The sequence below is a fragment of the Sus scrofa genome, chromosome 6 (assembly GCF_054392235.1).
Source record: "Sus scrofa isolate SSC_HxYL_T2T_F1_AM1 chromosome 6, Sscrofa_HxYL_maternal_Yorkshire_Landrace_v2.0, whole genome shotgun sequence".
In the NCBI taxonomy this organism is placed as follows: domain Eukaryota; kingdom Metazoa; phylum Chordata; class Mammalia; order Artiodactyla; family Suidae; genus Sus; species Sus scrofa.
The window spans coordinates 101775619-101788145 of record NC_139388.1 but is presented as its reverse complement, the minus strand read 5'-3'; the positions used below and the strand labels follow the sequence as shown (position 1 = coordinate 101788145).

At 53.3% G+C, this 12527-nt stretch overlaps 2 protein-coding genes across 15 annotated transcripts in view; one reads left to right on the top strand and one right to left on the bottom strand.

Moving 5' to 3' along the window:
• Positions 1 to 6962, bottom strand: part of MPPE1 (metallophosphoesterase 1) — a 35914-nt gene extending 28952 nt beyond the window's left edge. The window contains exon 1 of the transcript XR_014807557.1: positions 6862 to 6962. The gene's annotated coding sequence lies outside the window, so the exon portion shown is untranslated. The remainder of the gene's footprint in view (positions 1 to 6861) is intronic.
• The window catches only part of IMPA2 (inositol monophosphatase 2), a 49875-nt gene continuing 42989 nt past the window's right edge, over positions 5642 to 12527 (top strand). For all 14 annotated transcript variants that reach the window (XR_014807562.1, XR_014807564.1, XR_014807561.1 and 11 more), the window contains exon 1: positions 5642 to 5854. Coding sequence is in view for 8 of the 14 variants with exons in the window: in XM_084964128.1 (XP_084820254.1) it covers positions 5759 to 5854 (96 nt within the window). In the remaining 6 variants the exon portion in view is untranslated. The remainder of the gene's footprint in view (positions 5855 to 12527) is intronic.

Genomic DNA, 12527 nt, shown 5'->3' with positions numbered 1-12527 from the left:
TACCTGCTTACCTGCTTTCTTACATTAAATTTTCTCTGTTGAAACACACAGGGTTGTGTCTGTTGTCCTGACTGGACTGTGTCAGATGCCATGCGGGGGGCGATGTCCAAGAAAGCAGGCCCACAGCTCAGGCCACGGGCCCTGAGAGCAGTGCCAGCTCCTTGCTGATGAGAAGTGGCTCTCAGTGGCCCGGAAGATACAGCAGCATCGCTACTAGTCAGATCATCACCACTGGTTCGTCGTGATGAAGTGTCTACTGGCCTGTCGTGAGAACCAAGTGGCTGCAGCGCCTGACCATTAGGGCGGCAATGAACAAACCTGGGGTTGGGGGATGCAACTGTGCTTGAGAAGGATCCAGCATCTGAGGGCCTGGCTACAGAAGTGGCCATTAGGAGTCACCTGCAAAGTAGACTCACTACCTTCCTCTTGGTTTGAAGATGTGCAAGAAAGACCATTTTGATCCCGAAGGCTTCTGAAAATGCATTTTTATTACTTTATTGTAATGGAGCATCCGGTGAACTAATACGTGTCTGGACTCCGGTGCCTGCTGGAACATGTAGCACCACATGGCTTCGTGCGCCTCAGCACTCATCTCACAGGCTGATTCCTGGGGTTTGGACGACTTGTTCCCCTGTCGGGGTCCATGCCCTGCAGGCAACCATCTGTGTGGCTCGGGGGCCCCCAGAGCTCTGCTCCCCAGCTATCTGCAGCCCATCCCTGTGTTCAGGAGCTCTGCCTGGGAGAACTTCCCGATCCTGAGCAATGCTCCCTCCCTCACTTCCTACTGTGGATCTGTCCTGAGTTATGTACGCTAAAGCCAGCTCAGAGGATCCAGAATTAGTGGAACCCATTCAGTGAAAAAAGCATAACAATTATATTATAAATGTGAAAATGTGGAATTAGCTCAAAGGCTTTGAAGAGGCCTGTGTGAGCTTCTGTCCCATTAGAGCAAACCCACCCCTGTTCTGGCCCCTTCCTGAGAACTCTCGCCTCGTCCCCACCACACCCAGAAGCCTCTCCTTCTTCAAGTCCAGCACCCCCCACTCACCCAGATGTTCCCTTGGACACACTGTGCTCTGTGGCCACCCCCCAGAGACCTGGGTAACTGTGTGGAGAGCTGTGTACACAGGGATGGGGTCTCAGGGGAGAATGGGAGACCAGTGCCCTGGATGAAAGGGGAGCGGTCAGCACATGCCCTTGCCACGCTGTGTCCCCTGTAGACGTGGTCACCCAGTGAAATGCCCTTAAGCACATGTTTAAGTAAATCACTTTTGGGAGCAGGCTGAGAACGGAACTAGAGACCCCAGGCCAAGAACCTGAGCACAGCTGGATGGTAACGTGTGTGGCCCGAACAGAGAACCCGAACGCCTGCCCATCAGCCCAGCAGCCACCCCACTCGCAGCTACTCTGAAACCCAAATGGAGGGGTTTGCATTGACCCCAGTACATTTCTTTTGCCAGGCAAGCCACAAAATTCCTTGACCTTATTTGATCACTCACGGTGAATTACCTCTCAGGTTTGTCAGCTCAAAACTGACAAATGTGTTTGTTCATTCAATTCTTTTTTTTTTTTTAATTTTTTTTTTTTAGGCCACACTGGGGCATGTGGAAGTTCCTGAGCCAGCAATCAGTCCCACATCACAGCAGTGACCCAAGCCACTGCAGTGACAACACCAGATCCTTAACCCTCTGCATCACAGGAGAATGCCTGTTCATTCAATTCCAGAAGCATCAAGTGCCTACTAGATTCAAAGACAAAGAAAAGCAGATGATTGCATAATGTGACTAAGCGGCTGCCAGTTGGAAAAGCTGAGCTGCCAGGACCTGGAGGCTGAGGTGGGGGGAGGGGAAAGGGAGGGCTGGGAATGGAAAAGTACTGGTTCTGAGTTCCTGTGGAGGAAAGGTCTTCAAAGCCCCCAGACTAGGTGGTCTTGGCAGAGGCCCTGAGCCAGGCCTCATCTGGGGCAGCTTCCCCAGGAATGGAGGTACCTGGCCGGGCAGACGGACGTGCCCGGGAGCATGGCTGAGGTGTGGAGTGGGCGTCTGGCTGCTGAGGCTTGGACTGAAGTCCTTCCAGAAAATAGCAGTGCCCTGGCTGTGCCCCAAGTCCCCACCCTTCATGAGAACTGCCAGGTAAAACTTTGTAATGGCCTACGGTCAGCTCTGAAAAATTACACGTGGAATTCTGACCTGAGCCAGACTCTTCCTACTAGAGGTAAAGCAGGATGTGAGTTCTCAACCCCAGTGTTCCTGTTATTTGCGTGGCAGTCCTTCACTATGGCTGGGGGTGGGGGGAGGGGGCGTCCTGTGCATTGGGGGACTTTTTTTTTTTTTTTTTTTTGGTCTTTTTGCCATTTCTTGGCCAGTCTACACCAGAGCCACAGCAACGCTGGATCCGAGCTGCGTCTGCAACCTACACCACAGCTCACGGCCACGCCGGATCCTTAACCCACTGAGCAAGGGCAGGGATCGAACCCGAAACCTAATGGTTCCTAGTCGGATTCGTTAACCACTGAGCCACGACGGGAACTCCTGGGGGACGTTTGACTGTCTCCTTGGCCTCCCTCCACTAGATGCCAGAAGTTGTGACAGCCCCAAATGTCTGCAGACGGGGCCAGACATCCCGGGGGGCAGCTGAAATAGAGGACAAGCCACTCAGAGTCTGTGCATGCCTTTCTACCTCTGCTACCTTTGCAGCAACGCCCTGCAATGCTTTCTCGGCCCCAAACAACCCTCCTCTCCTCTTCCACTCCTGGGGCTTACCCCTACCCCTCCTCTCTGAAGCCCTCCCTGACCCCACTGCCCCTTTGCATGGTCAGGTCCACCCTGACCTTTGCACAGCATCTGAACTCAACAAACATTTCCACTCAGATCATCTCAGTGTCTCAGATGCGACACATCCATCCACACAGGTCTGGCGCTTAATGGGCACACGATCAGTGTGGAAGAGGGTGGATTCAGAGGATGGGGCAAAGAACCGAGGGTCAGAGAAACGCACGCACACACCAGCAGAGACCCAGGGCCTGGAAACAAACAGAAGGGGCATCCAGGGAGTGCTTCTTGCTCTGAGTGAAATGCTACTGAGAATTCAAGCTGGAAAAAGATGAAAACTGTCCCCCATGTGCACCACTCAGGTAGGCTCTGGTGACACTGTGGAGCAGTCTGAGTGATGGGCAGATGGCCCACTGCAGGGGGCTGAGGACTGGCTGGGAGGGTGGCAAGGAGGTGGAAACACTTTCAAGGAGACTCTGGGGAGTTCCCGTCGTGGCGCAGTGGTTAACGAATCCGACTAGGAACCATGAGGTTGCGGGTTCAGTCCCTGCCCTTGCTCAGTGGGTTAATGATCTGGCATTGCTGTGAGCTGTGGTGTAGGTCGCAGATGCGGCTTAGATCCCGAGTTGCTGTGGCTCTGGCGTAGGCTGGCGGCTACAGCTCCAATTCGACCCCTAGCCTGGGAACCTCCATATGCCACAGGAGTGGCCCAAGAAATAGCTAAAAAAAAAAAAAAAAGGGAGACTCTGACAAGATGAGAGAGGTGGTGATCACAAGGGGTGAAGATCAGCAAGGGACATTTAAGAAGCGAGAGACGTCAGCATGTTCAGGGCTGTTGAGAAGGACGGAGCCAACCATGGAGGGCAGGCAACAAGCAGAAATGGTGGAGACCAGGGCTCAGGGATGCAGGGTCCAGAGGGAGAGCAGGGGTGACTGGAGCACACAGGGGAGGGGGCTGTGTTGGAGGAGAGGCACCCCTTCCTCAGAAATGGCAGACCCACAGGTGCGGGGCAGGTGTTGTGTGTCTGCAGGTGAAGGGGGAGGGAAATCACCTTCTAGAGAAGCGCCAGGGGTGGGGGTGCAGTGTGAGGGCACGGGGACGGGGACAGTGAGCAGAGTAGGTCTGGAGATTCCTGTGGACAGAGAGAAAGCTCGGCTAGGCAGCACTGAAGCCATGGGAACAGAGAGAAGGGGCCAGCCCTGAATGGGCACTTCCTGTGTGCCAGGCCTTTTAAACAGCTTTTCGCCTATGTCTCAAAAACAACTTGATGAAGGTGGAATGTCCACTTTACAGATGTGCACATGAAGACAAGGTGAAGTGTGCCCAGAGGTCCCAGCCGCAGCCGCCTGGAGTGCTGTCTGAGGCCAGAAGCTGCTCCTGGCGTCTCTGGAGGGGAGAAGGAAGTGTGAACAGTCCAGGCCGGGAGTGGACTATTGGAGATGGGGTGCAGAGCTGACCTAGAGTCAGGCGAAGGCGGGCCAGGAATTCATCTCAGGAAGGTCACCCTGGGGAGTTTCAGGAGCACGGAATTGGAAATAGTGTTCATTTAGTTTACAGACTGTGCCTTGCAGGTAGGACTGTAACAGAATGAAGGTGGCTGGTTACTGAAGTACAGTTTGTCTCCAGGGTCTAAAGTATAGGATCCACAGGCATAGAGTAGCACTAAAGAGTGAGCTGGGGACATGGCACAGGACAAAGGAGTCTCCCCAGAAAAGCCAGGCAGAGCTTGGAGAGTGGCACACCCAGGGGAGCCAAAGGACCTCACATGTTACCCTCTTTCTCAATGGGACCAGCAGGAAAAAGCACATTTTATGGTGGAAACCAACGAGAAGGAGAAATAATCCTGCAGAGAATGTTTCCTGCAGATGATTCTGCCAGAACAGAGCTTTAAGGGGTGTCCGGGGATGTTCTTTGTTGTGGGACCTGCACAATGCTGGGTGATAAATGTACAGCATTTGTTAGCAATCGCTTTTCTGCCTTAATTCAGCGTCTTAACGTTATTTTGCTTGTTGCTGGGAGTGATCGCTAATGAAAACCTGCTGCAAAGATCAACTCTGAATACATTTGAAGTGAGGCATCCAGGGCACAGTCTTAAGGATTTTCAGAAACCAACTCCCTCTTGGGACAATCATGGAAAATATGAACAAGAAAGATGGAGCGGAGCCTGCCCTCAGCCGCCGCAAACCCACCGTAGGGGCAATTCTCCATCCAGGTTTCCCACTTGCAAGGTGAGGCGACCCAAGGACGAAGCCCTACAGCTCCGCTTAAAGCCTCCGTGTTGTCTGTTTGCCTCTACAAGTTGCTCCAGCGCTCGGTGGTCACAGACGAAAGCTGACGGTGTAAGGAGCGACCCCCGCGGGGTCCTCGCGGTCTCGGACCGCAGGCCGGCTCCACGTGGTCAGCACAGGTTAGAGGGTGCCAGGCAGCTCCTGAGCGCAAGCTCTGGGCCTGGCACTAGCGCCTGCAGCAGTCGGTTCCTGCCCACGCGGGAGCACGAGAGCAGCCGCTGTTCCGGGGGTCTGCTTAGGGAACATTCCTGGCTCATCCATACTCTCCGCGGGCAGCGCGGGCCCGAGGCGCTGCTGCGGCTCCTAGCCCCGCCCTTCTTCCGCCACGCAAGCCCGCGGCTTTCCGCACGAGGGACCAAGCGCCCTCCAGGGTTCCTGGAGCAGTCGGGGAGGGGCCTGGGGTTGTTGGGGCGGGGCTCATCGCTGGCAGGGCAGGGAGAGCGACGCAGGCGGAAAGGAGCGGGGCACCAGCGGCGCGGGGCGGGGCCGGGCTCGGCGGAGGCGGGGTGAGGGGCGGGGCTGGGCGTCGCTACCCGCTGGGCGCAGCTCCAGGTCGGGTTCCCGCCTGTGCCCCGCCCCCCACAACGGGCCCGCAAGGCTGCGGGCAGGCGCGGCCCAGCCGCTGAGCAGCAGGAGGTGCGAGGCGATCGCGCAGCCTGGCGTCGGGGCGGGGGGCGCCGGCGGGCCCAGAGGCCGCTATGAAGCCAAGCGGCGAGGATAGGGCGGCGAGGGCCGGGGGCCCGTGGGAGGAGTGCTTCGAAGCGGCGGTGCAGCTCGCGCTGCGGGCAGGACAGGTGAGCGCGGCCCGGAGCGCACGGCGGGCGCGCTCGGACTTGGGGCAGAGTGGGCGCGGGGTGTGGGCGGTGGTTCTGAGACCCCGCGGGCCGGCGGGTCCGGCCACGCTGGGCCAGGCGACCGGGACTGCCAACCGCAGAGGGGCTCTGCACCTCTTCCTTACACCTGTGCACCTGCCGCCCCTGCACGGGCTCCCTGGGTCCCGCGGGTCGGAGACGCGGGCCGGGATCTGCGCGCAGAACTGCCGGGGAGGGTCAGGGCGCTGGAACTGCCTTGGAATTGATCCATTGGGCAGAACGTGGTGCGGTTGCCCTAGGTTAGAACTCCGCCGTGTGGAGGTCGAGCGGACGGCCTCTCCTCGCGCATCCGGAGTCTAGAGGGTTCCTCTCGGTATTTGGAGGAACTGCTACCCACACCGGAAGGGTGAAGGTCGAGCAGCGGAGCTGAAGAAACCTTCGTAGAGCAACCCCTCTCCTCTCACTTTAGTGTGTGTTCTGTTCCCTCATTTCCCTGGTGCCCGACACCTGAGGGGTCCTTAGGCCACGTGCGGCGGCGAATAGGGGTTTGGGCTCTCCGGGACTGTCCCGCGCGGGGTGGGGCGGGGGGGAGGCCGGGCGGAGAAACGTCCTCCTCCCGCCTCGCGCGCGCGTAAAGGCGCACGGCTTCGTTCTGGCGATCCCAAGAGGGGGTGGACAGGAGTAGGAGGAGCCCTGCCCGCAGACGGACTTACTGTTCCCAAATGGTAATTTCTTTTCAGTCTGAAAGTTCTGCACAGGTTGAAAACAGGTTGTCACCCGTCCTGCGTTTGAAGTGAGCCCTCACGTGTGCAGTGATGGTGTGGTTCTTGGAGTGACTCCCCTAATCCCCTAAACGTTAACCTTCAACCCTAGTGGACATCTTCTGTGTGGGAGGCCCCCACCCCCACCGCCTCAGCCCAGAAGGAAAACACTCCTTAAAGGGGCGCTGGGAGGCTTGATCCTTGGGAAAAGGAGGACCCCAACCTTACCTGCTACTTGGATGAAGCTTGTAACTGCAGGACAAGCGTTCTTCCTGGAAAGCAGCGCCACTGGGCGCAGAGCATACTTGCTTCCCCTCCCTGAGCCCCCCACTTCCTCTCCAGAGTAAACGTATCAGGATATTTGGTAACTTTTAAGTTCCACCATAAGCCTTTTCTTCTTTCAGTCTTTGAGAAGCCAGTTTAGGATTCAGACATCACTGTGTAAACCCTTGTGAGTTATGGGTTTCTGTGGTTTTTCAAATTTAGATCCTTGAGGAAACAGAGAGTTTTTGAAACATTTTTTATACAAATTTCCCAACGCTTACATAGACCTTGCAGTGTGGCGGGCACCATTCTAAGGGTCTTAGGAATTTTAACTCAGATAGCTTCTGCTTTTGCAACTTGCTAAGAACAGAAAAGGCTGTTTCTGAGAGTAGGGGAAGGGTACAGTAAGGATTCTGACATCAGGAGTCTGGTCAGGGGGCCCAGGACTCTGGGCTCCCTCTTGGGCAGTATGCTGATGCTGCCTGTCTGCTGGCTGCACAGTGGCCCGGAGAGTGGCCAAATGGTCAGTGGCTGAGACAAACAGAAGCCACAGGTCATCCTAACCTGTGTAAAGAGGGACAGATTGTCTTCACCATGTTCTGGCAGTAATAGGGTGCTGATTGGACAAGACCTGGCCTGGAGGGAGCCAAGGGGCTGATCCTTTGGTGCCTCCCTCAGCCCGGGGGAGGGGGGCGAGGGGGTGGATGCAGGTGCCATAGCCTTGTGGCCAGACATGCCCACCCTCTGGTTTCTGCTGTTTTATTGTTTGCTGCTCTCAGCTGCTCCAGAGTCTGGGTTCTGCACACTCAGAGGTACAGGGAGCAGAGGGAGGGCCCTCTGACTTTCAGACTCTGGTTCTGTTAAGGGTGGCCCTAGATGATTTGCTGTCACCTCCCAGCTGCCCCATCCTGAGAGGCCTCCCTGCCCCAAGTGCCGCCCTCTCCAGGAAGGCCTCCATCACCCATTTCTGTGGTGCCTCTGGGAGGCATCACTTCCAGTCCCAGCAACCCACCACTTCAGTAGCCCTTCCCTGGCTCTTGAGCCAGCCCCACCCCATCACCACCACAAATACAAAGAGCAATATTCATCAAAATGGGTATTTATCATCTTTATGTGATGGGTGAACAAACTATCTTAGCAAATTATGCTGTTTAAGTTGCCCTGCGTATGATCCAGGCCTTGTTGAGCCTGAAGTTTAGACAATTTAGGGGCCCTTTTTAAGAAAAAAATACAAAATTACAAATTCAAAATTAGAGGTAAAAATGGTTTATTCAGGATAAGAAAGATCACAACAGTATACATTTTAAGATGCCAACAACTATAAAAAAACACATAAAAATAATTTTTAACTGCTTCTCAATCTTCTGTAATACTTTTTCCACATTTTTTGTCTTCATAGCCTTTGCATCTTTGAATGATAATGATTTTGTCATACTTTCTACAGAGAGACTAGAAAGATAAATTCAGGCTTTCCTGTAGCATGGCTAATTGAAATTAATTACTGATAGCTTTAAAAAGTTTAGGCTTTCAAACTTGTTGTTGATAGGATCATGTAAATTTTTCAGATCACCATCGATTTTAGAATCTTGTCGGTTTTGTTCTGTATATTACTTGTAAGGTGGGGAAGAATTTTCTGGTGTGCTGTAAAGGCGATGCACTGGGGGTTGCCCGGGGGGTTGGGGGGAGGCGGGGGCTCCAACCCACTGTCCCCACTCATCTGGCGTGCATTGCCAGCAGCTACTGTTTTGATTTGTGATTTTATTTTTTATCAGTTGCTCACACAGGAAACTGAGTAAGTGAGATACCACCGAAGGCACTGTCGTGAAAGCAGCAGTGCCCTGTCCTGTGTCATCCCCTTCGTTTCCCCCAGAGTTTATTGTTCCCAGTTTTCTGATCATTACACCCATTTTCTAAATAATAGGTCTTTTTTTTTTTTTTTTTTTTTGCTTTTTAGAGCCTCACCTGCAGCGTATGGAAGTTCTCAGGCTAGGGGTCAAATTGGAGCTGCAGATGCCGGCTTACACCACAGCCACAGCAACACCAGATCTGAGCCATGTCTCCCTATGCCACAGCTCAAAGCAACATCGGATCCTTGACCCACTGAATGAGGCCAGAGATTGAACCCGGGTCCTCATGGATGCTAGTCAGGTGTTTTGCTTTTTTGTGGGGTTTTTTTTTTTTTTTTGGCTTTTTAGGGCCACACCCGCAGCATATGTAGGTTCCTAGGCTAGGGGTCCAAACAGAGCTACAGCTGCCGGCCTATACCACAGTCACAGCCACGCAGGGTCTGAGCCGAGTCTGTGACCTACACCACAGCTCACAGCAGCACCGCATCCTTGACCTGCTGAGCAAGGCCAGGGATCGAACTCGCAACCTTGTGGTTCCTAGTCAGATTTGTTTCTGCTGTGCCATGACGGGAACTCCAATGCTAGTCAGGTTTGTTTCTGCTCTGCTGCAATGGGAATTCCAACAATAGCTCTTTCTTCCATCCTCCAAGCTAGACAGTTATGCCATGTGGCTGTGTTACCCGTTGGCTCCATTGGTAGCCACACCCAGGTTCTGTGGCCACACTGTCAAGCTGGGTAGTGTGGCTGTTTTTTCTTATAGAACTTGTGTTTCCCTTAAATTAAAATAAAAAAGAAAAGTTTTTCTCTTTGCTCAGTTTTCTGCATCCCTCCCAACAGCCACCTCCCGACTTCCCAACAGAACTGATGATCCCTCCCGTGTGGACACTCTGGGGCCCACTGCTGGGGAGACGTGTTCTCACCCTGTCTCCTGTAGCAGAAGCACCAGAGGCTGAGTCCACACCAGGGTTCCTACATGCTAGTTCTGCAAGGGCCGCAAATGAGCCCTTCTCCCATGTCCCCAGCTGACGCGCATGTGGGGATAGGACTTGGAGAAGCACTGCTGGGAAGTATTTTGTTACTTGAAATATGGCAACTTATTCATTGCACTCTTGAGGAAACTTTGGACCACGTCCAGTGTGGAGTTATTATGAATAATATTGCTCATACATCACTCTTGCATGTGTCTTTTGGTTATGTACTCATGCATTTCTGCTGGGGATAGAGTCACAACAGGAGGGAAATCGCTGTGTCATGGGGTGTGAAATTCTGCCAGGTGCTTTTCCAAGGCGGCCCTGCCCATCCACACTCCTCCCACAGCAGATAGGCCTCCTTAGCCGGGCCTCTTGGACAACACTTGGTATTGTCTGTCTTTTGATTTTAGCCCTTCTGATGGGTTTGAGGTAGTATTTTAGAGTGGTTTTAATTTGCATGTCCCTTCTGACTAATAAACTCGGGTGTCTTTTTATGTGTTTATTGGCCTCCTGGAGATCCTAAACGGTGGTGCTGAAGCTGCTTAGAAATGTGTTCATTCAGTCCACAAATATTTGAGTAACTCTGGAAAGGATTTTCCTGTGAGTGCGCCTGAGGTGGGGGCAGAGTCCTGTGTGGAGCCCTCCGGGGTGACGGGGAGGCCAGGGGAGCCCTGCAGTGCCACGGGATGGGGGCCCGGAACCCGTCTCTGATGGAAGCTATTAAAATCGTGCCAGTGAAGAACAATGGTGGATCTGACCAGACGTAGGGAACCAGGTGGTGATGCAGATGCTTTGTGCAGGTGGATTGGAGGCTGGGCTGAGAGGAGCTGGGTGCCGGCAAGGTTTGGGCCCGAAAAACTGGTCCAGTGGATTTGCCGAAACTAAGGGGGAGCCAGTGTGGAGGTAGAGGTCAGACCTGTGAGCTGCTGAGCTTGAATTGTCAGGGGGCAGTGGCAGGGGGGGGTTGTCTCTGAGTAGAAGTGTTTGGATGGAGAGTTCACAGGGGAGGCCGGGTGGAGCCCGCAGTCTGGAGCCATTGCCTGGGCTGGTATCTAAGGCTGGTCCTGGGACAGGGAGAGAGTGGGCTAGTGCATCCCACTCTCCTTAGGCGGCTCCTCTGGGAGATCCCCACCTGGCAGGGGTGGAGGCCTTGCTTCAGAGAAGCCCCCCTGCTATCCTGCCTGCAGAAGGAGGGGCAGGTAGTGCTCTCCCATTTCTGCTCTCAGTCCCAGCCACACCTCCCCCTCCCCCTCCCCCTGCCGGCATCCCAAGCCTTCACAAGAGGAGGGTCTCCCCTGTTGACGGTTGTAACACTTTCACCAACGTTTAAAGCCTCAGCCAAGATAGAATTCGTGACACAATAGCTGGCAGGTGCAGCAAAAGCCCTGTTGGCACATGTGGGCTGCGGGTCCAGGAGCAGTCTGTGGAGAGCTCTCTCATGCAGAGAAGGGTTTGTGTTTCCTTCTATTTCCTTCAACTGATTGGACGAGGCCCACCCACATTCCAAAGGGCAATCTGCTTTTTGGTTGGTGCATCTCATCCAAAACACCCTTGTAGAAACACCCAGAATAACATTTGATGTAGTATTTGGGTGCCCTGTGGCCCAGTCAGGTTGACACTAAGAGTAACCATCACATCACACTCAGAAGCCTGGAACCCGCAATGCAGCAGTACCGTTCAGCCCCACACCTGACAGAGGAAAGGTGTGGCCTCTTGTGCAGAGTTCTTGGTGGGCTATTCTTTAGCTTGCTCAGTAGGAATGGGTGATAATCGTGTGGCCCACTTGGGGGCAGTTACTGGAACCAAGGTGGTGCACAGACGAGAAAATGTCATTTGACGTGTTCTGAGTGATACCTTGGATGCTGGAGCTGTGAGGTTTGGAATTCAGGCTTCAGTAATGGAGGGCCCATATTTTATATATTAAACATTAACAGAATGTTATTTGGAGGGAGAAACTCAGGTCAGGAGGTTTGTGGAGTGCATTAGTTAGTGAGTAGCTGAAAAACAGTAATTAAAAAACAGCATGCACTAACTTACTGCTGGCAGAATGAGAAGGTTTAAAATACCTAAGACTAAGAGAAATAGATGTGGTACAGGGTTTTAGCAGGTAACTCACCTGGAATCCCTTGGGCCATCCTCCTAAGGATGAAACTGTAGCTAAAAGCCTGGGCTGATTCAGCCTAATACTGATTTATTTTATTTTATTTTTTAAATTTCTTCTTTTTGTCTTTTTAGGGCCGTACCCAAGGCATACGGATGTTCCCAGGCTAGGGGTCAAATTAGAGCTACAGCTGCCGGTATACACCACAGCTACAGCAATGCAGTATCTGAGCTGCATCTGCGAACTACACCATAGCTCATGGCAATGCCCAATCCTTAACCCACTGAGTGAGGCCAGGGATCGAACCTGAGTCCTCATGGATACTAGTGAAATTCATTTCCTCTGAGTCACATCAGGAAGTCCTGATTTATCCTGATTTATCTTAAAACAAGACACTCCCCACCTTTCCGTTCAGTGTAGGAAAATGTCTGAATTAAATTTGGTTTTTGGCCATGTCCACAACACATGGAAGTTCCCAGGCAAGGGATGGAACCCATGCCTCCGCAGTGACCCAAGCTTATGCTGTGACAATGCCGAATCCTTAACCGCTGGGCCACCAGGGGACTCTGTTTCTTTCTTTCTTTCTTTTTTCTTTTTTTTTTTTTTTTGCTTTTTAGGGCTGCACCCGGGGCATATGGTAGTTCCCAGGCTAGGGACTGAATTGGAGCTACAGCTGCCGGCCTACGTCACAGCCACAGCAATGCAGTATCC